The sequence below is a fragment of the Sorex fumeus genome, unplaced genomic scaffold (assembly GCF_029834395.1).
Source record: "Sorex fumeus unplaced genomic scaffold, SorFum_2.1 ptg000067l, whole genome shotgun sequence".
Classification (NCBI taxonomy): domain Eukaryota; kingdom Metazoa; phylum Chordata; class Mammalia; order Eulipotyphla; family Soricidae; genus Sorex; species Sorex fumeus.
Window position 1 is genome coordinate 3,987,804 of NW_026606124.1, and position 27,010 is coordinate 4,014,813.

The 27,010-nt window shown below is 44.0% G+C and overlaps 1 protein-coding gene across 5 annotated transcripts in view; it reads right to left on the bottom strand.

Annotated features, from left to right (window-relative positions):
• NEO1 (neogenin 1) overlaps positions 1 to 27,010 on the bottom strand; it is a 172,691-nt gene that overhangs the window by 38,814 nt on the left and 106,867 nt on the right. For 3 of the 5 annotated variants that reach the window (XM_056128702.1, XM_056128703.1, XM_056128700.1), the window contains exons 8-9: positions 6,540 to 6,699; positions 2,140 to 2,294 (exon numbers count right to left, since the gene is read on the bottom strand). In XM_056128702.1, coding sequence (XP_055984677.1) covers positions 2,140 to 2,294; positions 6,540 to 6,699 — 315 coding nt within the window. Of the gene's footprint in view, positions 1 to 2,139; positions 2,295 to 6,539; positions 6,760 to 27,010 lie in introns of all 5 variants that reach the window. The other 2 variants (XM_056128701.1, XM_056128699.1) reach the window with 1 other exon arrangement.

Sequence of the window (27,010 nt, forward strand, 5' to 3'; positions counted from 1 at the left end):
CTCCACAAAGGATGATACCTCCAGACGAAGTGCGACCCCCTTGCCACTAACTCCTATTTTTTTCTAACTAAAAAAATATTGGGGGGAGGTAAGAGGTGTTATACCTAGTCTTGCTCAGGGTGGTGCTTGGAGACCAGATGCAGTGCCCCCAGGTCGAACCAGGGTTGGCTGTTTGCAGGGCCAGGCTTGACCCCCTGAACCATCTCTCCGGCCCCGCTAGATTTTCGTGTCGAAGCATATTATAGTCTCTGTTCCTTTCGCCCTTTTCACCACCTGGCACAAAGACTGACGCGTGGCGAGGCAGGCGGCACCTCCCCACACCTACTCTCACCCCTGGTCTCACCCAGGTCCTCCTCGCCACATCCCCGACAGTCTCAACTCATGTCTGAAACGGTAACCGAAGACCCGGGCTCTTCCAGACACACAGATAACTTCAGGAGCCCCAGGATAGATCCCATCCAGGGGTCTTTGCCTTCATTTTCATGAGCACTGTCTGATCTGACTTCTGGGGTCTGGGTCATGCACTTGCTTTCTTAAAGACACTCAGTAAGTCAAATGCATGAGGCCAAAATCAGGTCCCCTCCTTTCCTATGAGCTTGCCTTACTTTTTACAGTGACTTTCTTCTCTTTCTTTCTTCTTCTTCTTCTTTTTTTTTTTTTTTGCTCTTATGCCAAGCCTGTCAGTACTCAAGGGTTCTGTTGCTCCTGGTTCTGGCTCAGGGATCACCCCTGTCGGAGCCTGAGGACCATATATAGTGCCGGGGATCAAACTGAGACCGGCTGCAAGCAAGTCAAGTGCCCACTGTACCACCTCTCTGGCCCTAGCCCGTGTTTCTCATGTCCTGCCTCGGTATCTCCTGTCTGACTCACATGAAAGTGAACAGAAGGACATGGAGCTTGGAGCCGCACGCGCTGTTCCAGCTCCTGTCTGACTGGGACTTCACATTCTTGCCCTGTACAGACCGCGGCTCCTTCTTTAGGCCACCCCCTCTCTGATGGCCCTCTGCTCGCCGGGATCCAATCCCGCACCTCGGAACTCTGCTGCTGATATGGCTACTGGCTTCCTATTCTGGCGGCTCCTTCTTGAGGAGAATTATAGTTCTGTTCCTCTCTTGTGTGTACATGCCTTCCTGTGGTACCTGGTTAGAAGGAACTCAGCAGTGGGTGATGAGTGGGTGACCTGATGCATGGTGCAGAAGGTCGAACCCTTGAATTATTTCCGTAGTATCACGGGGAAACTGGTCTGCTTCCTTCCCTGATAAGTAGCCTCCTCATCTCTCTCTGCTGTGCATCCTTACCCAGAAACATCTGTGCAGTTCACAGTCAGAGGGAACCAGAGAAGCAGCACAGGAAACACGGGCATGTGTAAAGCGGGGAGGGCATTTGCCTTGCACATGGCCGACCTGGGTTCGATCCCCGGCATCCCATAGGAGCACCGCCAGGAGTGATTCCTGAGTGTAGAGCCCGGAGTAACCCCTGAGCATTGCTGGGTGTGGCCCAAAAGCAAAAAAAAAACAGAAACAAATTAAAATAGGTTCAAGAAGAAGGTCAGAGAAGGCAGTCTCAGAATGGAAAGCAAGCACTGTCATTTTACCACACCTTCCGATTTCAGGCCTGTAGCTTCCAGCCACTTTTTGAGACAGACAAGACCTTAAGAAAACCAACCGATCTCGTGACTCTTTCTCAACTGCATAAAGCCTTAAGAAATGTAACGGGAATTGGTGCTATTCCGCACGAAAGTTCACAGGTCGAACGCAAAGCCTGGAAGAGATTCTAAACCGTGTGGTGTGTAAGCATCAGGGTATTCCCTCCCAGGGCAGCTATGAAACACCTGGCCCATGTAGCTTAATATTGCAGACACACTGTGGGGTCGGATCAGAGGAAAGATGCTAGAGGCACCTGAGCTCTTGTGTAAGAGTATTGCTAATATGTGAACATGTATCGACAGGACCACACTGCCCTGTATCATTTGCTACCGTTCAACTCCCTTTCTTGCCCCTTAATTCCCGAGAGCCCCTGAGTGCAAGGTGCCCACTGTGCAGTGCGCATGCATGCATGCTCGCACACGCATGCCCGCACTCAGGGCAGGCCTCCATCGAGGGCTGCCTGCAGGTGAGCAGGCGAGTTCCCCGGACTCACCCTCAGGTTGTGTTTCCACGCGGAGCGGGGCTGAGCTCTCTCCGGAGCCGTGCTTGTTCTGAGCCACGACTCTGAAGATGTACACGGTGGCCGGCATCAGGTTCTGAATGGTCACCTGCATTTCTCCCGGGCGGCTGGTATTCTCAACACGTTCCCTTTGGACCAAGAAGCATTTGGAAATAAGCAGCAGGGGTTAGGAAGATCGCCACACGATACAGAGTGGCCCTCATTCTCCCCGCGATGCCTGTCCAGAGGAGACCACGTGATCCTCCTCAAATGGACTCGCACCACAGTATGACTCTGGCCGAAGAGCAACACATCCATGACTGACCGTGGGCTGCTGCTCTTGGCTAAATTGTGCTGACATCTTTCTCAGAACCCTAACTTCCTCTCACATCTGACAGAGACAAGAGGTACAGCTGCGACTTATCAACTTCACAGGCTTAAGGAATTACTGGGTTTTCAAGGGTGATTCTCAGGCAGACAAACTGGAGCTGACTTCAGGTGAATCAAATTTCACAGGAAATATTGAAGAGTACTGTGGCTATTTTAGGTAACAGACGCAGTAAGAATAAAATTAGAGGCAGTAACTTTTAAAATTGGGATCAGTGGAGCTGGAGTGATAGTACAGCAGGTAGGGTATCTGCCTTGCACACAGTTGACAGGGGTTCTGAATACCCCGTATGTTCCCCTGAGCACTTCCAGGAGTGATCCTAGAGCACAAAACCAGGTAAGTCCTGAGTACGGCCAATGCGGCCCCCCAAAATAAAACAAAGAGTAAGGAAATAAAACTTGGAGGAAAACATTAAAATTTTAAATGAGCCCTAAAAATAACCCCACTATTAAATAAGTTAATAAAGAAATAAATGTATAATTTGTCCCTGGTAAATATTTCTAGACAAGAGGAAACTACAAAATATACAGTTAATGTAAAAACTATCTTAACTCTTGGGCCATAAAAATAAATTGGACCTAACCCAGGGCACAGAGTGTGCTGATTCCTGGATGATAGTAAGATATTTAAGACTTCATCGTCCACATATGAAAATGCTACTCTTGAAATAACTTAAACTCCTTTTATAGTAGATAATATCAGAGAAGTGCTACTGCTTAAGTTAACGGTATTATAAAGGGGGTGTCTGAAAATGTTAGAAGAAGCACCCCAGATACTCTGGCTCACAAGGATGACAGACAGCTCCTGATACAGGCGTAGACTGCCACCTGGTGGTTGAATGTGCAGGGAGCAGGGGACTTAGTAAATGCAGGTAGCAGCTGGCGTATCCTCTCTCACACTGATTTGTTATTACATATCTATGAAGATAACTTATTACTCTTATTTTTTCAAATGAGAAAATCTGGGCATATGAAAATTTTAGACAGATTACAATTTTTGGTTTTGGACCACACGTGGTGCTGCTCAGAGTTTACTCCTGATTCTGCATTTAGGAATCTCTCCTGGCAGGCTCGGGAGACCGACCATCCAGGATATCTGGGATGGAACCCGACTGGCTCTGTGCAAGGCTGGCTGTGTGCCTGCTGTACTAGCATTCCGACGACACAAATAATCAGGACCTAATTTTTGAGTATTTTATTGCTTCTATCAGAAATCATAAACTTAATAAAAGACAAAAAAAATCTTCAAAAAAAGAAAGACAAAAAAAAGTTCCAGAGTTCCTTCATTCTGTCCATGCTGGTCACTGGGCCCATTTCCATCCAGGCCATATCCACGTACAGATTAATAGATCTACTTGCTAGGCTGGCCTCCTGGACTCTGTCCCTCCCACCAATCTTGTGCAGGCTCTTAAGTACCTCAAGTAACATTGTCTCATGAGCCATGGGACACGCATGTCCAGTGATACACAATGGCCTGATCTTAACTGAAATTCTTACTGACACTCCAGTATGTGGCTCCAAACATCTGCTCCCCAATCATTTTGCACTACTAACTGTTACGCCAAGCTTGACCAGGTAGGGGAGGGAGGAGCTGGAGGGGTTTGAGTCACGCTGTGCAGTGGCTCAGGGGCTGCTCCTTGTCTGTTCTTGGGGATCACTTAAGGAAGCGCTGGGCTGGGAGGATGAGGTGCTAAGCCTCCAAAATGGGGCTCCCGCTCTCAAGGCCCGGAGCATTCCAGCCCTGAGAGCCATCCCTCTGCCCCACAGGCCAGTTCCCCACTTTGCATCCTTGGAATCAGATACACAAATAAATCAAACCGGATTTTTCTCCTTCTTTTTCTTGCTGCTCCTCTTTCTGTTCCCTCTATCAATTTAACAGAGATTTTTCCCCAATTCCAGCTTCATGGTTTAAACTTATCTCAACCATGATCTTTCAAGTACAAAGTTTAGATGTAACTGTTTTCTTTCAAAATAACTTTCATCAGTGGAAGGCTTGGTGTCTCTCCCCTCTCAAAACATGTCCTACCCCCTAAAACTAAAGCCAACTGTACCGGAAATCTCCAGGTCAGCGCCCTCAACCTCAGCACTGCTACGGTTTTAGGGTGCTCTTTGTTGTGGGGCTGCCCAGTGCACTGCAGGATGTTCACTGAAGTCGCTGGCTCCCACTCACAGCTGTTGCCAGTACTCCCTTCCCACCTCGGTTGCGATGATCAAAAATGTTGCTAGACATTAACAAATGTTTCCTGGGGGTTGGGGACTTTTTTTTCCTGGCTGAGAATCATAGCTCTAGGCTTTTACACACCTAAGTATTTTCTAAACTTCCTGCATCACACTTCCTATGAATATACACATTAAGTATGCACCCATTTCTTTGTCAAAAGACATTTACATTATTTTTCTTCCAAATCTTACAATGCTACAGTGAACGTTTTCTATGTACCTTATGCATATACGTATTTGTACATCTACAGAACACTCAGACTAATAACTACTAAGAGTATGTGCATTAAAATGATAAAAGTCCCATCAAACCACGTTCTTCAAAAGGTATTTTTAATTTATTCTACCACTAATAACCTAGAGTAGAATTCTTCCCAGCCTGTACTTAACACTAGATACTATCAACTTAAAGCTTTTGCCACTCTGATAGGTGAAAAGCATTATTTGTATTTTCAAGGTTGCCAGTGATGAAAATCTTTTTTAAATTTTAATAAGATTTCCACACTTTTGTGAATCATGTCTACCATATCCCGGAATATCTTTTTTTTTTTTTTTGCTTTTTGGGTCACACCCGGCGTTGTACAGGGTGTGCACTCCTGGTTCATGCACTAGGAACTACTCCTGGCGATGCTTGGGGGACCATATGGGATGCTGGGAATCAAACCCGGGTCAGCTGCGTGCAAGGCAAACGCCCTACCCGCTGTGCTATCACTCCAGCCCCATCCTGGAATATCATTTACTTATGATTTGTCAAAGCCCGTTATGTAGCTATCCAGTCAAGTACTATATAAACATTACCATTTTTCCTAGCTTGCTTTATCATTTGATCTTGTTTATAAATATTTTCTCACATGCAGTTTTATATTGCAATGTAATAAACATTCTCAAATCTTTTCTATTAAGATATCTCAATTCTTTTGTCTTTCTTTAAAAGGCCTTTCATACTCAAAAGATTAATAGTCCTTATTTTTTTCTTACAAATTATGTTTCAAAATAGCTTAATCTCCTCCTTAATATATTACATATAAGAGAGAGCTATAACTTCTATTTTTCTCATCAGATGGACAATTATCTCAACAGGAGTTCTTTAAGAACCTATTCTTTTTTTCAATGTTGGGAATTAATTCATTCACTTAGCAAAAGCTTCTTTCCTGCTACTGTATGTCGGGTTGTTCTAATGAACAGTCATAATAAACACGTGAACTAAAATCAGAAATTTTATAAAATTTTAGAGTGGTTACATACTCTAACAAAATAAGTAAAACGAAAGCAAAGATCAGTGATGTGAGGGCAGGGCTGTGTTCTGGCAGCCACAGAGGGGACTAGGCAAGTGTTTCTTTCTGATTACATGATTTAATAGGTAAATTCTACTTCAGTATACAGAAACAGAAGGTTCTGCATAAGCCTTAACTTTTATATAACGAAAATATATAACTTTTAACGAAAAATATCAGAACGAAAAATATCAGAAAGTTCTGTATAAGCCATAGTCTATACTGTGTCTTATGGGAAAGGAAAAAAAAAAAGAGAGCTCTGGTTTCCATTCTGTACTTCCACCAATGCAGTTCTATCTCCCCTTCTCCCCGACCATCCCAAAAAGGCAGGGAAGGATTTCCGGGCTGCAGGCGGGGCACTGATTTCTGATGACCTACACATAGAATGCATGAATCTCAGAGCTCCTGTTTCCTGAACTGAAAACTCTGCAGGCTCTGCACACGGTGACAGCCTGAGCCAGACAAGGCTTGGCCCACGGCATGGCCGACGGGCTCCCGCACAGCAGCACTTACCTGGCAATGCCCTCCTTGGTGTAGAAGACAGAGTAGGTGAGGTTGTCCCCGGGGGGGTCTGACGCAGGCGTCCGCCATGTCAGTTTGATGAAGCGGGTGGAGACCAGGGAGGCCACGACGTCCCGCGGCGCTGAAGGCAGTGGCCCCGTGGCGGCTGGCGCTAGATGGTCAGTAGTGGCACTGGTCAGTGAAGTGGGAGGTAATGTTGGGATGGCAACATCTTGTCATGTGCAAACATTGGGGAATGTGAAGGGCAAACCACGACGGTTTTACAAAAGAGAACAGAAAAAAACAAAGAACAAAAAAAACACAAATAAACAAAACCACGATGGGAAACGAAATCAAATGAATGAACATAAAAAAGGCCATTAACCTGAAGGCTGACATGCGGGCCAGGGTAGCTACAGAGGCTAACCAGCCGCATCTGAGACACACCACTGGGGAGGAACAGATCTTCTGGTCACGAGAATGGATGCGAGCAAGGGACAGGGCGGGTGACACCTGAGAGCAAGACACCTCAGGGGAGAACACAGCAGTGCCCATGGAACTGTACTTAGCCCTGCGGTGAGCACGCAATATCTGTCAGTCTGCACGTGACGGCCTCCCATGTGGTGCCAAGTGTCCTATTCTGTCAGATGTGTCAGGTGCATGCAGTGCTGAGGACCGGGGCGCCTCTGTTTGGCTTAGCTGTCTGGAAGTTTGGGTGCTGCCTCCTCACCTGGGTCTATGCTGAACTCTGCTACTGGGACTGCCAGTACTCGGCCACTGACAGCTCATTTCTGTACGCGCATCACTCTGTTTAACTATTAAGAGTATAGAACTCCCAATCAGTTAATTCTGTGACCATGGAAACACCCATGTGGAAGTTTATCAGTTTGTCACAGGCCTCGCTGCTAAGACTGATGGGACAGATGGAACCGCATCGAATCCATCTCTGCTGGCCACAGTGGCGGGAGTGCTATGACCTCCGCCTCAGGGCAGGCCACATGTGCCGATGGGCAGTTCTTTCAGACATTCCCTTCTGCTCCGCCCGAGCTCTCCTCCACACCGTGGGCTGGGGAGTATTAGTCTCAGCTCTTACTCAGTGTTGTTGTGCATGGCTGGGGATTGGGTCCTGGGTGCTTGGGGGTTGCAGGGCTGCCCCTGCAGGTGACACCCGAGTTCTGCTTCAGTGACCACATCTCCTGCCCCTTGTCATTGTCAATGAAAGGCATTCATGAGAATTGTGTCAGTGCCTCAATAGGAAGGCTAGTAGGAGAGTGGCAGAGAGGAAAACATGAAATCCGGGGAGCTCGTGAAGTGTCAGGGCAATGAACTCCTAGAAAAGTCTGTCTGGGGCAGCAAGAGAATCTAAAATGAGGTGGCCTGGGTAAATTCGACAGGTGGAATGAATTTCCTAGAAGAGTCTTTTTTTGGGGGGGGGTGTAGGGGGCCGCACCCAATGGTGCTCAGGGCTTACTCCTGGCTCTGCTCTCAGGATTCACTCCTGGTGGTGCTCAGGGGGCCATATGAGATGCCAGGATCATACCTAGGGTGGCCACATGCAAGGCAAATGACCTGCCCATTGTACTACTGCCCCGGCCCTGTCTTCAGATGAGGAGGTAAGGAAAGACAGACCCAACACTGCCATCAGTCCTCTGGCTTCTCATGTGACTCATTCAGTCCTTGAAACGATGCTGTGGCAGCAATGCCGTACTGCTATTGAAGCTCTACCACGGAACAACTGCTCTGGGCAAATCTACCTAGATTCACACTGACATCGGACAGGGCCCACACCACTTGCCTAGGTCCTTGGAAAGTGGGCCGTGCAGTGTTAAGACTACCTGGGACGTCAAGAGGTCCCTGGCTTTAGCCAACAGAAACGCGAGTCCTGGCTGAGCCACTTACTAATGGTATCATCCTGGGGACATGACTCATTTTCTCTCACTCATCCCTCCTCGCCCCACTTCTGTGGAGGTATCTGCAAGGGTGCAGAGTGCTGTGGAAAGGCAAGACTGTGAAGAGAGAGTTCAGATATAGTCCCACTCTAAGAAGGTTCGGCGTTCGGGGCCTTTAAGGGTTCATTCACCCTGATACTCCGACAGATAAGGTGCCCTGGAGGAAATCAGAGCCTCTCCTTCCCAGCTTGCAGAGATCTTTGCTAGGCAGCTTTTCTTACTGTGTCGGCTTCCTCATCCAGTGCGGGGAGGAAGGATGGAAAGGACAAGGCTGTTGCTGTGAAAGTTTCTCGGGTTTCTGGCTCGGGAGACTGGTGGGAAGCAGGATTGTGAATGGGGAGATGGAACGCAGAGACAGTGATGAAGGCAGAGATGACGAAGTTGGTTCTGAACGTGTGCCTCTATGGCAGTGACCCACTGTGGGGGAGGTGTGGAAGCGACTAGTGGAGTGCTGGATCTCTAGTTGTGAGATTACATGTTCCCAAAACAATCGAAGAGGGGAATGATTCACTGTCCAGAAACACAGCTCACCATGGCCGCCGTTCCTCAATCATCCTCTGACTCGAGCACAGACAGAGTTTGATCTCGGCCAGGCAGAGCCACTGACCAGAAAAAGCAACAGTACAAGGCTGCGTGTGGGGGCTGCCTCTTGTTACTAGTGTGAAGTCAGGACAGGCAAGTCACAGAGCCTCTAGGACCTGCTGTTTCCATCTCTGGAGACCTGAACTAGTAATGCTCCCTACCCATGCCTCAGGCTGAGACGAACCAGAGGAGTATCAAATAAGAGACTCTCATCATGATGGGCGCGAATGGATTACAAACACAAGGCTGCAATGATAAAGGCATGCAAGCAGAGAGCACTATATGCTAACTGAAAGACTCACCAAGACAGAAAACTCGGCTGGTTTACTGAACTATAATAACTTTTTTTAGAGGCATTCAACGCTTGTTAAATGTTTGTGCTGCATCACACTAGCCTACAAGCTCCCCAAGGGCAAAATTATCTGCTTTATCTCAGAATCACTGATTGTTACTCTGTATACTTTTGTTTTCAATAAATATATATTGACTGAACTCACAAGTGGAAGAAGCTATGGTAGAGCTGAGTGTAATGGAGACACGTGTTTCTAGAATCTCATTACACAACATAATGTTTTTGTTTCTCTAGCTGATACAAGACAGAGCAAACAGAACAGCGAGCAGGGCATGTGCCTTGCATGTGGCTGACCTGAGTTTCATCTCTGTCATCCCACATGGTCCCCGAAGGGGCCAGGAGTAACCCCTGAGCATCGCTGGGTGTAGCCCCCAAACCAATGTGTGTGTATAGGTTATATATATATATATGTACACACACATATATATTTATGATCTGATGCTATGTAAACATTTTCCGTGCAAATATATTTATCAGTTTCTACAAGGAGTAGAAGTGTGAACCTTGCTGGTTGGTGGCAGCTATGGAACTGCCCATGACAGCTGAAAGTCCGTGTTCCACGTTTCCTGGTTGTTTGGCTGCTGTTTCACGTTCCAGCTGAACAAGTAAGGGAAAGGGTTCTCTGTGATGCCAGAGAGTCAGATGGGCAGCAATCACACCAGGATGACTGGCAAGGCAACGGGAGCTGAGACTGTGTTTATATGCACACCTGGGGTCAGGAGCGCAGGTTCTCCTCACACATGTGTGCTAGAAGGTGCGTTCCCAGAAGCTGTGCCCACTCTCAGCGGCAAGCAGATCCACACTCAGTGGGGGAAGAGGGAAGTCAATGTCAAGGATATATATATATATATTTTTTTTTTTCTTTCCTGTCTCTGTTTTTTCTGTTTTTGTTTTGGGGCAACACCCAGCAGTACTCAGGGATTTCTCCTGGCTCTGTGCTCGGAGGTCATTGAGCAATGTTTTGGGAATCAGATAGGGTGTCAGAGATCGAACCAGGGTTGGCCACACATAAGGCAAGTCCCTTCCTCACCATAAAATCCCTCTGATCCCCTAATATTAGCATCACACAGGGTTTTTCAGATGTTTTAATAAAGACCTCAAGGCAGTTAGCAAATGTATTCAAAGAACTAAAGAAAGCTCAGATGATACCGGGTGGCAGAGACTGCCTGATGTATGGGCTAACAGGCTAGTCTATGTAACAGGTTGGGCAAGTAGCCAGAGCTGCCCTTCTCTTCGTGTCTTCCTGGTCCCTCGATATGACGCCAAGGGCCTGGGCTGCACATACCCCGGATCATGGCAGCAGAGGAAGAAGGAGCTGGATGGGACTGACCACTTGGACAGAAAGCAACTCGAGCTCCGGATCTGGTCTGGTCAGGTCTGATGCTGAGTTCTATTTCATTTTGTTTGGACACACTTGCAGGGGACCACGTTCCCTCTCTGTTGTTTCGGGCACACCAGGCTGTATTTAGGGATCAGTGCCTGGGAGACCTTGCAGTGCTGAGAAGGGAACCCGGGCCTCCCACATGCAGAGCCTGTGCTGCAGCTCTCTCAGCTGTCTCCTGGTTCTGGCCTCACCGCTCTGCATTTCCTGGTATCTGTTTTGCTCTCAACACAGAGCGCACCCTGCTGAGTGGCGCCACACAGCTGTCGGGGACACTTTGTAAAGTGAGTTGGGTCAAGCGGGTTGATAGGGCTGTTCAAATCTTTAGACTCTCTCTCTCTCTCTCTCTCTCTCTCTCTCTCTCTCTCTCTAACTACTTGGGGCTTTTAAAAAAAAATCAGTTTCAAGAATATCCTCTGTACCCATGTTGGTTAGGTAGTAGTATAGGTATCTTCTACACCTATACTACTAAGGTTAGAACACGGAATGTAACTCAAGACAAAGGCACTCTGGAAGTTTGTTCGAGACAAAGAATTTTGCTTCCAATAGGTAGACATTAAGGATGTCAACTCTGACCTCAGGGACACATGCTTGGCAGCAGCCCCCATGAGCACTGAAGCAAGGCCCTCCGCAAGCCCTGAGATGGTCGAGCGCTCCGTGTGAGACCCGGGGAACAGGTTTCTTCTGATCTGGTCTAAAGTCACCCGAGATCATCAGAGCTGCTCTATTTTTTTTTTTTTTTTTAGGAATCACTTTCGAGATCTTTCATTGCTGTGCTTGATGGCTCCAGTTTTAATAAGCATTTGATCTGTGCTTGATAAAGTGTAACTTCTAGCAGCATTTAATTATGAGTTTAACCAATAGACCCGAGTACTTGAGACAGTATCTGGGAAAGATCCTGAAGTTCCGTGGGTGGCACTGTTGTCTCTAGTTAAGTGATCCCATTATCCTAATCTGACACCTACTCACACAGCTCTAGGGCTGAGAGTGGGCCTGAGTTTCTGCTTGAAACTCAGTTTTGTTTCTTTTTCTTCATTTTTCTTTGAGAAACAGTTTTGAAATTTCTTTCAAAATTTGAACGCCTTTAAAGCGGTAAAAAGGCAGCACAGGAAAGTTAGCTGGCCATGCCCTCTTATTAGGGACTCTCTACGCCGGTGCTGCCCAGAATGCTCACGGCAGCATTACTGAACTCCGTTATTCAGAATCTGTCTCCATCAAACTCCTGTCCTCTGAACGTACTGCAAGCTGTGCCACATACAGCAGAGTGTGAGGAGCCCCGCTTCGCGGAGCACTGCTCCAGGGAGATGTCCGCAGCACACTGTGAAACTGTGGAGAGCCACCTACCCACCAGCATGCTAAGGGCTTCCAGCAATTCTCTACAGGAAAAACCTGTTCACTGTGTTAACCAAGCAGTTCTCGTTTTCTCATCTGATCGTGAACCGTTTTGCCCTGCAAACAGTAATTCATTTTGGACCACCCCAAACGAAGTAATGACTGAGATACTGTCTAGAAATAAGCGCAATTAAAAAAAAATAAACCAAAACATCAGCCTGAAACCCTCCAGTTTTTGTAGTCTAGCTCATATTTATTTAAAAATAAAAACGCAGCAAGCTTGTTCTAGAAGAAGTTCATGCAATAGAGAAGTACACAAAGTAAAGAGTTCGAAAGTCCACTTTTCACCATCTCCACAGAAATGTTTGGTGGTGTGTTAAATGTCTGATGTTAAATATTCTTCCAAATATTTGGGCTTTTTTCCTTATTATGTGAGAATGGAATAACACCAAAGAAGTCTTCCTGAAAACTGCTGGCCAATGTAACAAGTTTTTAAGACTGTTTTACACTCCTATATGCAGACTTCAATATTACTAGTTAGTGCACAATATTATACATATACCACAATTTAACTAATTCCTGTAATTTTTTTTTGGTTTTCGACCATACCCTGCTGTGCTCAGGGCCTACTCCTGGCTCTGCAGTCAGGAATCACTTTTGGTAGGGCACAAGGGACCGTCTGGGGTGTCAGACAGAGATCAAACCTGGTGCCACATGCAAGGAAAGCACCCTACCTGCTGTACTGTGACTCTGGCCTCATTACTAACTAATTCTTTTTTTGTTACTTACAATTAGGATGTTCTCACTAATTTATTTTGGCTATTACTTGCAAAAGGCTGGGCCAGAGCGGATAGCAAGTGGGTAGGGCGTTTGCCTTGCACGCGGCCGACCCGGGTCTGATTCCTCTGCCCCTCTCGGGCAAGGAGCCCAGCAAGCTACCAAGAGTATTCAGTCTGCACGGCTACCTGTGATGTATCGATATGCCAAAAACAGTAACAACAAGTCTCACAATGGAGAAGTTACTGGTGCCCACTCGAGCCAATGGGAGGACAGTGCTACAGAGCAGTGCTACTTGCAAAAGGCTAATCTGGCTTCAGTTTTAAACTGAAGCCCAAAATACATATACGACGGAATCTTTAATCTGGATCTACCAGATTTAATACACCCAAAGAGAACAACACACGGTTTCAACAAAAATGAAGTCCCTATTAGGGACACAACTTCCAGCCAAAGTAGATGAAGAAAGTGGACAGAAAACAGTAATTGACAGAACAGTCAATCTAGGACTCCAAACGGGAGGGAAAATAAGACTCTGAGACTCAAACCATGGGACCTTGGGGACCAGCTCCTCTTCAGAAGAAAAGGGTAGGTAGGGCAGGGTGGGGAGGGAGGATCCAGAAGGCATTCAACTTCCGCCTCACCCTCGGGGACAGGAGGCTTGCACTTCCTGGGTTCAGAGATGGCCAGCTGGAGACTGAGGACCCATACTGAAATAGGGCACTCCCTATCTCCTTCCTTGGCTAGTTTCCGAAGGCCAGCTGTGAGGCTTACCATCACCAGGCAGGAGACTAATGGATTCCACTGGAACATCGAAATTGCTGTCTGGTAAAGCCCAGTAACAATACCTATAGAAAGACTGATTGCCCACTGCTTATAATAAAACCCAACAGTTAAGAAGCTTCATCCCAAAAGTTTAAGGGACAGTAGCACACAGCATAGCCTCTAAGTTCTAGCTTCAAAAAATGTGTCAATTACACAGTAAAACAAAATTCCTCCTTAACAATGGAGGAATCCGAAAGACAGCATCTTGACCACATGTCAAGACTGACATTATCAAATAGTAAGACAGAGTGTGCCTCGTACACTGGGTGTGGGTGTGCTGAAAAGAGCCCACCCATTCTATAGTGTTCATTCAAATAGGCTGGTCATGAGGCAATGCCAGACAAAAGCCAACTGCAAAGATATTACCAAGTACTCGACCAAGACTTTCTGAAAATGTCATGGGTAAGTCATATGAGCAAAGACTGCAGAACACTCACAGACTGAAGGAGACTAGAGATAGGACAGTTAACTGCACTGCAAGTTCAAAAATTGGATCCCATCACAGGAAACAAGTGGGAACCTGGTGGCACAGACAGTAACGGTTTAAGTTACCCAATGGCAAGTTCAGTTTTGATTACAGTACAGTGATTATGTAAGATGTTAACAACAGATGAAGTCATATCAGAAGTATGCAAGAACTCTGGCTGTTTTTGTAACTTTTTTTTTTTGGTTTTTTGGTCACACCCGGTGATGCACAGGGGTTAATCCTGGCTCTGCACTCAGGAATTACTCCTGGTGGTACTCAGGGGACCATATAGGATGCTGGGAATTGAACCCGGGTTGGCCACGTGCAAGGCAAATGCCCTACCCGCTGTGCTATCTCTCCAGCCCCTGTTTTTGTAACATTTTATAATTCCAATGCTATCACAGTTTTTGAAAAGATTTACCCCATAAGCAGAGCTTTCAACCCTTAAGTTCTGAAAATTTAAGTTATACCTTATGTTTGATCATACCCATTCGTATGAATAGCCAAAGGAGAGCTATAATATTCAAGTATTTAAAGATATCTCTCCCAACTCTCCCAATAAAATTGTCCCAGTTCTTTCTTCTGTTCTCTATAGGTTTTAAAAAGCCTTTCAAGAAAATTTCAGAATGAAGAGGCTAAAGCCTCGCTGGGTGATCCAAAAAGCAAAAAAAGAAAAAGAAAAAGAAGAAAAAATAGGTATCTAGGGGCACCTTGAGTGATTCTGGGGTTTTTTTTTTTTTTGAAAAGGGAACAGGTAATTCCAAAATGAAGTTTGGAATTTTTGATCCAGGGACCTTACGCTACCCACATGTAGTAAAACTGAGAGTTTAATTTTCCTATACTACACTTATACAGATGTTAAAATTGATTATACACCACTTTGACAGAGTTACAGGGTAAGAATGTTCTGTCTCTAGAGAGCAATGTTAGTCATGATTATTAGCATAATTAACATAACCTTCTAGGCACAGTCCAACTGGAGAGTTAAAAGAGAAATTTAAACTTCAGTGATTTTCCTCCCTCCGCCCCTCCCACTGCGGCAAATACTTGCTGATCCAATTATTACTGCAGTTATTGTATTTTTCTGTACTGGAATGAATTTCTTCCTTAATCTTTATTCATGGGCTGGAGCGATAGCACAGCAGGTAGGGCGTTTGCCTTGCACGCAGCCAACATGACCGACCCGAGTTCGATTCCTCTGCCCCTCTCGGAGAGCCCGGCAAGCTACCGAGAGTATCTCGCCCGCACGGCAGAGCCTGGCAAGCTCCCCGTGACATATTCGATATGCCAAACACAGTAACAACAAAGTCTCCAATGGAGACGTTACTGGGCCCGCTCGAGCAAATCGACGATCAACGGGAGGGCCTTTACTTTACTTACTTACTTAATCTTTATTCCTATTTCCCTTTCTTTTATAGACTATTGTTTGTTCTCTCACTGTTCATGTTTTCCTTTATATTACTGAATGTTTCTATCATAGCTGCTTTAAATTCCTTCCCTCTACTTTCGTATTTTTAATTTCTTGGTTAATTTTCTCCCGGCTGACTTCCCCCCGTTAGTGGTTCTCACTGCGTTCCCCACTGTTCCTTGTCCAGCTATGACTACTGTACGCTAAGGCAGGTGTCTGCAGTCTCTTCCCATTCCCACTGCTATTGCTGAGGGTGCCCCCTGTGCCCGGCTGTGGGGCTGGCACCCTGGCCCAGGTGGCACCGCTTGCTGATGGTCACAGTCTGGTTGAAGCGCACAAATTGTGGTGCACACCAGGGGTTACAGCTCCAGGTGGTGGATCTTACACATCTTTTTAGGCAAGGTGTCCACTGAGGGGCTCACCCCCTTTTCTATGATGCCTAGACATAACTGGCTGTGGTGCAAGATCTCTTTCTCTCTCGCAGTACATGGGGTCCTAGACCACAGGGCTGCCTTAAGCCAGTGTGGCACTCGGGGGCCACTGGGCATGTAAACTTGTGACCTCACTCTTGAGAGGCCGGTGGGCCATCCTCCTGCGCTATTCTTCCAGTCCCGTTAGACATTCTGCATGCTACATCGTGATGGAGTTGTGTTGGGTTCCTTAGAGATTAATAAATCTTGTTCTGCAGCAAAGGAGACAGATCGGCTTGTTCCCTTCAAGCTCTGTTTCAATGCATTAAAATGGTTCTATAGTAACCTTGAATCCAGAGCTATTGTAGCTCTAGTTTTAAGATTAGAGACGTTTTATAGATGCCACTGAGTCTCTAAGGTATTCGACCAAGTGTCTCTGCTCACTGGTTGGGTGTGAACCTTTCTCAACCTTGCATATGGTCCAGTAATTTTTCAGCTCTTCAGTCACTACCTTTTCCCTGACAGAGATGTTCTTTGTCCGGCGTTCTGGGGTTCTGCTCTGTGTATTTATAGCTTACATTTAGTCAAAGATAAAATGGAACTCTCCCCACCCCCCACATTATATCTGACTTGCAAATAAAGTGATTTAGTGGAAGCACAGATATTTCGGGTATTATATCAAGACAGTGCTATCCCAATGCCAATATGCCAAAAAGGCAAGTTGAGAAGTCAAACAAAATACAGGCATTTGTCTCATTCTGAAATTATCACAAAGATATATGAAAGAATGTTTAAGCATCTTGGTACACAGCCTTGAAATTTCCTTATTGGGTTCTACTTCATTAATTCTGATAGAGAAGTTCTTTCCCCCCACTGTAAATAGCTCAAAGAAAGTAATAAAAACAACAACCCAAATCTTGAGAAGCACAGAAAAACAACAAGAGTCCAATAAAACAACTGTTCCTTAAGACTAAAGGCATTCAAATGAAGCACTTACATTCAACAGGGGAAAAAAAAACAATTACAGTAGGCTATTAATCATAGTACTTTATTAAAAATACAAACACTAACAGGATAGGAGGAGAGCTGAAAATTATTTGCTCTTGAGGGTGATCTGTCACATAAAGGAGCCACTGAAAAATATGTGACAGTTATGAATGTGCTCGAGACTGTATCCTGGCTGTTCCCAAAGGTGTCTCTCCACAGAATAGGCATATTTCAGACACTTCTAAGTGAGAAGCATATGAGAAAAATTTATCCCCCTTTCCCAAACTAACACACTGTACCACTACTTCTAAATTTTAAATTATAAGGAATTAAAAAAAAATTCGATGCTGAGAGACAATGTCACAACGGTGATTTAGGCTGAGAGCCCAGCTCCTGTCACAAGCTGGTTTTTAACGCATCTCCTTTCAGGAGGACCATAGTACGATCAGTCAGAGATCTACTAACTATGCCACTCTTCTTCTTAAGCAAGAGAGCTTTTATTTAAACTTGCTTGGAAAAATGTGAGGGGAGAGAAAAGGGGAAGTACGTGTTCAAGAGAGAACACGGGCTTCTCCAGAGTGGAAACAGCAAAGAGACCAGAGAGGAGAAAGCGAGACGCATGTTCGCGGGACAGCGCAGGCTTGCAGAGTGAGCCTACCCTACTCCACAGGATAGTGCTGAAAATATTGAGATTTTTATAGACTCTAGGTTCAAAGTTCAGAGCAGAGGAAAGTTTTGGTAAATAACATTTATTACTAAATAGAAATTATCTGTCTATCCATACAAGGGATCAACCCATAGCATCACATGTACAAGGCATAGATACTCTACCTAACTCTTCTTCAGCTCAAGGTAATTTTTTTTAAATTGGGCCACCATGAGATACAGTTACAAAGTTTTCATGATTGAGTTTCAGTCATAAAATGATCTATTTGTCATAAAATGATCGAATGCCTCTCCCTCTACCAGTGGAGATTTTCCACAACCAATGTCCCCAATAATCTCCTGCCACCCATTCCCACCCCCTCCCCTTCCTCTAAGGGAGACAATTTCCTTTTATTCTCTCTATAGCTTTGGGCATTATGATTTGAAATACAGATACTCAGAGGCCATCATTTTTGGTCCTTTATCTAATTTCGGCATACATCTACCATCCTGAGTGATCCCTCCAACCATCATTGACTTAGTAAATCCCTCTCTCTCCCAGCTGCCTTCTCCTCCAGCTCATGAGGCAGGCTTCCAACCATGGAGCAATCTTTCTGACCCCAGGGTAATTTTTAAATGTAAAATTCTGTTCAACAGTAGAATGGAACGTCTTGTTAGAAAGAATATCCTATCACGGTAACTGTAAAGACAATCCTGTAAAGGAAACACTTGTAATCCTAAAATTCTATGATTTTCTCAAACAAACAAAAAAATGATCATGTTATCAAATATCAGAGATTCCACACTTAACATGTGACTTGTTTGAGCGAACACAAATCTCACTGTCACATTAATAAAGACACCTTATGGTTAAACTTCTCTGTAAAACTGTGACATGTCTGTTAAGGCTTAGCATATAGATGCTACTTTTCCTCTATGTGTCATGACAAAAATACAGATTTATTTTAAGTCTCATTTTGATTCGGGCATCACCTTTCATCGGATTACATTATTTAGCTACATTATTTAGCTCCTAGAAGGAGATATCAAAATCCCTAGCATACACAAGACTCCCAAATATTCTAACTCTCCCTGAAATTTTCATGCAAATTCATATACTTTTATTGATGCCAGTATAAGGAGGATCTTGTAATTAATTCTAAAACATTTTCCATTCCTGGGGAGTCATAAATATTAATTCCAACAGGAGGATTAAAAGAGATATATTCAATATCTCTATTCATATTTAACTAAAATCCACACAAATATTTGTCAGTCAACAGCCCTGATGTGTCAATTAATTTAAAAGAATGCATTTATGAAGACAAAATAGAAAATATATATTATTTATTAATAATATTTACTGAACTGGTACACATTGAGTAATGTAAGGATAATGAAATCAAGGCTAGAAATGATAATAAGCAGAGGTCTTTTTTTTAGTGATCTGATAGCTTAGCAGGGAAGAAATGGAATGCCTCAAATAACTACATTCACTCACAGCAGAAACCAGAAACGCCAGAAGGAAATGAGATGAAATAAATAAAATATGAAACAAAAGTAGCAGATCTGCCTCTCTGGAATTCTCAAGAGCTCTGCAGCTGAGATAGCCCTTAAAACAGTGCCTTGGAAGATACAGAGGAACCGGTCTTTGTAGAAAAGAACTGACTCTTAGGAGCAATTTTATGAGAATTTTATCATACCTCTATGATACAGTTTTAAAGTACTGAGGAACTGAAGTGAATTAAGTTTGGTGAGACAGAAGATACATACCCACAGCACAGTGTTGAGAAGTATCTGCCTGTCACTTGGTCATGCTGGGCTTCTAACCTGGCTCCAACACATTCATAGCTGTGTGTTTGGGGAAGGTTAGTACTGTAGCACTGTTCTCCTGTTGTTCATCAATTTGCTCAAGTGGGCACCAGTAACGTCTCCATCGCGAGACTTGTTGTTACTGATTTTGGCGGATTGAATACGCCATGGGGAGCTTGCCAGGCTTTGCCGTGGGGGTGGGAGCTCTCGGTAGCTTCCCGGGCTCTCCGAAAGGGGCAGAGGAATCGAACCTGGGTTGGCCGCACGCAAGGCAAACACCCTATTCGCTGTGCTAGCACTTGAAGGTTACTTAATGATTTTTAACTTCATTTTCTGAAGTATACATACGAATAATAGCAACATCTACTTGACCGTGTTGATGTAATGATAAAAAAAATGATGTACTGAATGCATTTTGGATATTCCATAATAATACATCAATTATATGTTAATTCACTATGTTAATAAATTTGATCATTACAAGACAGAGTAGGTTAGGGCTGGAGAGATAACAGGGTGGGAAAGGTGCTTGCTTTACATGCAGTCAACCCGGGTTGGATCGCCAGCATCGCATGTTATTCTTTGAGGCTGGTCAGGAGTGATCCCCCAGTGCAGAGCCAGGAGTAAGCCCTGCGCACAGTCAGGTGTGCCCAAATCCCAAAGAAACAAAAATGAAAAAAAAAGAAGTCAATACTGGTTTACTATTACCGTAACAACAATGAAATGGATTTTGCCAATTGAAAGTAACTGAGATTGGATCAAGTTGGATTAAACATACCTTCTCTTCCAAACAAAACCTCTTGGAATTAAGAGAAAAACTACTCAAATATGAAAAGATGCCAGCCTAAAAATTAAAATTGTTGATGGGTTCTTTTTAAAAGATGGTCTGGTAAAAACAAAAGACTAGAGAAAATTTACACCCAAATCTGGCAGAGAAAAAAATAGTTTTCAAATGAGCAGATAAATTAAAGACATGAGAAAACAGATGGGTAATTAAATAATTATATTCAGAATATGTGAGCCAGATGATTCTCCTTTACTCATATTCAATGTTGAGTCACACATTGGTCACATTTTTTCCCTTGACTTAGAAGCTTTTTCCTAAAATGATTACCTATGATAAACTTTTATGAACAGACCCTACATAGGTCAAAAATGACAAGGAGGGATAAGGACAGATTCGTACACAAAGCTAAAGTAAACAGAGAAGACCTTAAAAGACATTCAAGTTTTTTTTTTTTTTACTTTTTGGGTCACATCCAGCGATGCACAGGGGTTACTCCTGGCTCACGAACTCAGGAATTTCTCCTACTGGTGCTGGGGGACCATATGGGATGCTGGGAACCGAACCCTGGGGGTCGGCTACGTGCAAGGCAAACTCCCTACTCGCTGTGCTATTGCTCCAGCCCCTAAAAGACATTCAAGATTTGACTATCAATAAACGAAAGGAAACTAGTACTAGGAAGACTTTCATAGACACTGGAAATGGAAACTACAGGCAGGAGAGATGTTCAGTTTTAGTCCTGGCATCTGAAGAGTCTGAAAGTAATTTTCCCCATGCTTACAATAAGAAAAGCCTGGGAAAATGGAAAGCAGATGTCTTCTTTTAGGCTCTGGTCTCAGGGAACTAGGGAGCTGCGACCCGCATGTGGAGAGAGCAGGTCTATTTCTAAGAGGCTGAATACTCGTTACAAAGTCTAAATGAGAGGTTTTCAACCTTTCTGCAAATGCAGACCAAGAGCAAATTGTGGAGACCTCAGGGTGAAAAAAATCACTGATCTGGGCCTTGAACGAAAGTACAGCAGATAGGGTGCTGACCTGGGTTTGATCCCTGGCACCACATATGGTCCCCTGAGCCCCACCAGGAGTAAGCCCTGAGCACAATGAAGTGTAGCCCCCAAACAAAAAAGCAGAGATCTGACCATGCTTTGATTACTTCAGTATCTCATGCAATGCAAAGTTGCAAGTGAAAATCTGTGTTTGTATATTTAGGACAGGTGTGATCACCAAAAGCCTAACTGAAGTATCTCTGATGACCTACAAGTCTTCTAAAATTCAAAGCTTTTCTGGAAAACATCAACAGAAAATCAAACTGGACTCAAAGCTGAAATTGTTCGTGTACTGAGGGGGACACCATGCCCCTGGGGAGTGATTCTGGGACTGGTAATAGCCTAAGATGCAACCAGCGAGTGCTGCAAATATTTTCCCCCTGAGAGAGGTAAGCCAAGCAGAACTGGGAACTTCTGGTGTAATAGGTATTCTGCCAGAACAATACACTCAAGGATAAAGAGTGACATGTAAAAATAATGTTTTAGTGGAAATAACAAAATAAGCAGTTAGAATAATAATAAAAGATGTAGCACTATAGCACTGTCCTCCCGTTGTTCATCGATTTGCTCGAGCGGGCCCAGTAACGTCTCCATTGTGCGACTTGTTACTGTGTTTGGCATATCGAATACGTCACAGGGAGCTTGCCAGGCTTTGCCATGTGGGCGAGATACTCTTGGTTGCTTGCCGGGGTCTCTGAGAGGGGCGGAGGAATCGAACCTGTAACATCATAAATTTTATTTTCTGGACCTAGAGAGATGTGTATCTCTTCCTAAAAGGAACTATTCAATGCTGGATAATATGAGAGGAAGAAAGAAATCTTCCTGGTTGTAGGAGAATATAATACACTCCCCCAAATGAAAAATTCAAAGTTACTCAAATACCATGTTCATAATGGTATCTGCTCAACGCAGTGATTAAAAAAAAAAAAGGTTAAAAAAAAAGGCAATGTGAGCAGAAACTCACAAAAATAGTGCCCCCAAAGACATTCAGTTTTCAAACAATTTCAAGGCAAGGCGGGGGGAACTGGAAAATAGTAAGGGGGTAGGGTGCTTGCTTTGAATATGGCCAACTCAACTTCAGTGCCATGAGCATTGGCAGGAGAGAGGAGAATGAGGACTAAGTCCTGAGCACTGCCAGGTGAAGATTCCCCTCCAAAAAAATAGAAAAGAAAACAACCATCAAAGCAAGAGAGTAAGAGTTGCACGTGAAAGATCTTATAGACTTCAGAATTCCTCCTCAGAAGAACCCTTTTGCAGAAAGCATTAATCTGGCATCAAAGGAAATCATTCTGCAGAGTTCTGTTACGGGGGTTTTCTGAATAGCCGTCCTTACAGGGGACGGTTGGTTTAATCAAATGACTATACAAACAATTGGAGGAAGTTATAAAATATAACGAACACAAAATGCTCCTCCCTTTCTTGTGTGCAGGAGGGATGCTGCAGCTTAAAGGAAGTCATCTGACTTTTTTCCTGACATTAATCGCACTAACAAAGGTGTGCCAGGGGCTGCTGACGCACGGCACCCACCCAGCGGTCTGCCCGCCCAGGAACCTTTTCTGCTTTCATCCTCAGCCTAACTGTCTCCTCAATGAGGCGCCAACACCCCGGAGGAAAGGCAAGGCAAAAAGGATAAAGGTATTTCTGCTCATTACCCGTTTAGACTAATAAAAAAGGGAAAACGGACTCATTTGTTTTGGAACCACACCCCGCAGTGCCCAAGGTAAACTGCTAGCTCTGTTCTCCGTCACTCCTGGCAGTGAGAGGGGACCGGAAGTGATGCCAGGAGCGAGCACAGGTGGGTCCTACTTGCTGTGCTATCTCTCCGGCCCAGGCTGGTAATCATAACCTATTCTCTAAGACAGAGTATGGTAAGAGAATTCAAGGAGCACTTCATAAGAGATTTTTTCCAAGTTGATTTCTACTAAAGAATATCATAAATAGGGAAAATGCCACTCATTATCAAGAGTTCAGTGAATTTTCACAAAGGGAACGCTCTTGTAAGAAACTGTATCTAAACTAATAGCTTGATTCCTAACTCCACAGAAACTAAGGAGAACCTTGTTATAAACAGAACTCTTAGACACTACAACAACTCAGATTTAGAAAGGAATGTAAACGGAACTTAACCTCTAAATATCAGGAGAAAATCATTATTAAAGTCTCTCATGCACCCTTCATTATTGGAGGTCTTAGATACCATACAGTAAGTAATTACCCAGAGTAATTTGTGGCGGTAAACAAAGGTTTTTTAAAAATACACATACAGAAAAAAATATTAGATAATTATAAAATATCAGATAAAATATTACCATAGTAATAATAGTAGTAGCACTAAGAGGAAATCATTTCTCAAAGTACAGGCAAAATTATCCTATACTTTTTATTTCTTGTGAGCACTTAAGCATATATCATTGCCAGCTATTTTTAATACTAACACTATAACCTAAAAAAACAACAACATACTGATCTAGCATTGGAACTATATGACACCAAGTTTATAAGCAGCCAGATTGTCAGTAATATCTTTTAGACCCAAGTGATATTCTGCCAAGAATGACTTTATTGTATAATTTAGCATCTTTTAAATATAGCTACCAATTAAAAGATAGTCAGACATATTATCTTCCTTCTGGTGTTTTAGCACTGCATAATGGGTTCTTGCTTCATAACAAAATAATAGCATCAAATTCAAATTCAGGCTTACTTTCTGATAATCTCTAAATCCATATTGTGTCCAGAGAGGTCATTTGAAGGCTTCCCTTAACTTCTAAACACCAAGAACAAGAATTGAGGACTAAGTCATAACCAGGACTTAACAAATTATGGTCTTAAAATTCATGACATTGGAAAGCAAAATAGGCCAAATACTGAAAAATAATCACTAATTATATTTCTACTTCTTCAAAATAAGAGCATTTATTTCCTTCTTTTCCCCTGGGAGTTTGAAGCCATACCCAGTTGTCTCAGGGGCTATTCCTGGCACTGTGCTCAGGAGTGATCCCTAGAGGTGTTCGGGAAACCATGCACAGTGCCAGGACAAACCATGGTCAGCAGCAAGCAAGGAAGGGAGCACCTTCCCCTTCCCTCTGACCCCAAGTACAACTTTCTTAACTTAAACAGAGATCAGATCCTTATGTTTACCGAGAATCCTTCCACTTATGTTCAGTGGATCACTGAGATTTTTTTCCTCTTCCTTATCTTAAATTTTAAAAAATACATAAACGTTGTCTACCTTCCTCTGTAGGAACAATTAATAAATATTTACCATGCACGAACCACTGAGACCTAAAGGGATTGTTTCCACTTTCACTACCTAATTGAAGGTCTGAAAAACATGCATAATATTTGGTATAAAATCCTCCCAAGTCTATCACAGATTTTTTTAATTAAAAAAAAATCTAAGCTTACTCACATAACTTCCAACATAGTCTCTTCAAGTACTGCGTTTCTCTTAAAGTACTGTGTTTCTTCATATACATGTTATTTGTTGAGTTTTCTAGTTACTCGATATACTTTTATATTGGGGGGAAACTAGGGAACCTCCTTATCCAATGCTCAAGGATCCGGGGATTAAACAGGGGTCAGTCGTGTGCAAGACAAGCACCTTACTCTGTACCACCTCCAATTACTGAACAGATTTCAACCTTAGATTTGTTATTAAGTAACCTGGTCTTCACACACCTTTGGATTGTCTGTTTCTAGATTCGTCTTGAAACGCTGGTGAAACTCAGCTTCCTGCTATTCTCCCAAAACATTTTGAGTCTTCCACACCTCAAATGTCATCCATGCGGCTCTGGATGGCCTGACCACTATCATCCCATTCACCCTTCCGGGATCAGTTCAAGGGCCATATTCATCAGGGACACTTCCCTGTCTGCTAAACCTAGCAGAAACCACTTGTTTCCATTTAAAATCACATGATCAGCACTTAGCCTGGTCTTCACTGTGATTATTATAAACCAAAACCTCTACCCCAGAACTACTGGGAGTCTTGAAGATTCACTGACAGGAGAGTCACTGTGGAATAGACCTAATAAACCTTCCACATCCACGTACCTACGAAAGCGAAGGCAGGCACTGTGGATTATACACACTGTGGATTTAAAATGAAGAGACTGGAAACTATCTGTCTCCAGAACACTAGGCCTGCTGAACTGGAACATTTAGAACAGTAAATTTTGTAAGTAAAAATGGAGGTTCTGACTATGATGCTAAGTGAATCTCTAAGGCCCATTCGAGCTAACACCTCTGACTTGTTTGTTGCAGGGCCATATCCAGTGGTGCTTACTCTTGGTTCTGTGCTCAGGTCTTGCTCCTGACAGTGCTCAGGGCCCCCACAGTACAAGGTATTCTAACCAGCATTGGCCAGGTGCAAAGCAAACACCTTGCTTCCTGCACTGTAGCTCTCCAGCCCCAAACCCTCTGGTTTTACATGATCTCTCAGAAACTTGTAAAGTTGGCCAGGTAAAGCACAGCGGGTAGGGCGTCTGCCTTGCACGCAGCCAACATGGCCGACCCGAGTTCGATTCCTCCGCCCCTCTCGGAGAGCCCGGCAAGCTACCGAGAGTATTCGATATGCCAGACACAGTAACAACAAAGTCTCCAATGGAGATGTTACTGGGCCCGTTCGAGCAAATCGATGATCAACGGGAGGGCCTTTACCTTTAGGGCTGGAGCGATAGCACAGCGGGTAGGGCGTTCGCCTTACAAGCGGCCAACATGGCTGACCCCAGTTCGATTCCTCCGCCCCTCTCGGAGAGCCCGGCAAGCTACCGAGAGTATTCAATATGCCAGACACAGTAACAACAAAGTCTCCAATGGAGATGTTACTGGGCCCGCTCGAGCAAATCGACGATCAACAGGAGGGCCTCGAGCTTCTTCAACAAAACAATTTTATTTTCAGTATTAATTATTAACTGTAGTTAGCTAGCTTGCCATTTACACGATCCATTTTCCAGGTGAGAAATACTACCATAAGGAATAACGGTTTCAAATGCTTTCAAATACAACAGTCTTGATTCTTCCGCTTTTTTTTAAGAGATAAAAATTCTAGTAAGTTTAAATAACCATGAGCAAAGTCAAACTCTCTATATACAGATGTGACTAAAACATCCCGTTAGTTTCCAGTCTATTTAGCTTTTAAAAAAATCTACATATATAGATAGTCCTCTCTTCATCTTCAACTTTTTCCTCAGTTATCCCACGATAAACAGGATACTGTTAGAAAGGATCACTCTAGACAAGAACTGAGTGCAAGGAGGAACGGCTTAGCAGGAAGCAGCACCTGTCTTTCAAGTGTGAGGCTGTGATGTCAATCCCCTGGACTGTCCACTTCCAGCACTGCCCACCCAGTGGCTGCACAAGGAATAGTAGTGATTCTTGTCTATGCATGCCAGGGAAAGAGAATTTTAGTAAAAAAAAAAAATAAAAGTAGGTATGATGCAGAAATCATAACTCCAATTCTTTTCTTTAAATTTTATTGACTCACTGTGAGATAGTTACAAGCTTTCATGTTTGGGTTACAATCACACAATGATCAAACACCCGTCTCTCCACCAGTGCACACTCCCCACCACCAATATCCCTGGTATGACCCCACTTTGCCACCCTCCCTCTGCCTCCATGGCAGACACGATTCCCCATAATCTCTCTTTACTTTACTCCAATTCTTTTACAAGGATTAGAAACAACTGTAAAGGGAAAATTATACTTTATGGCTGGAGTTTCT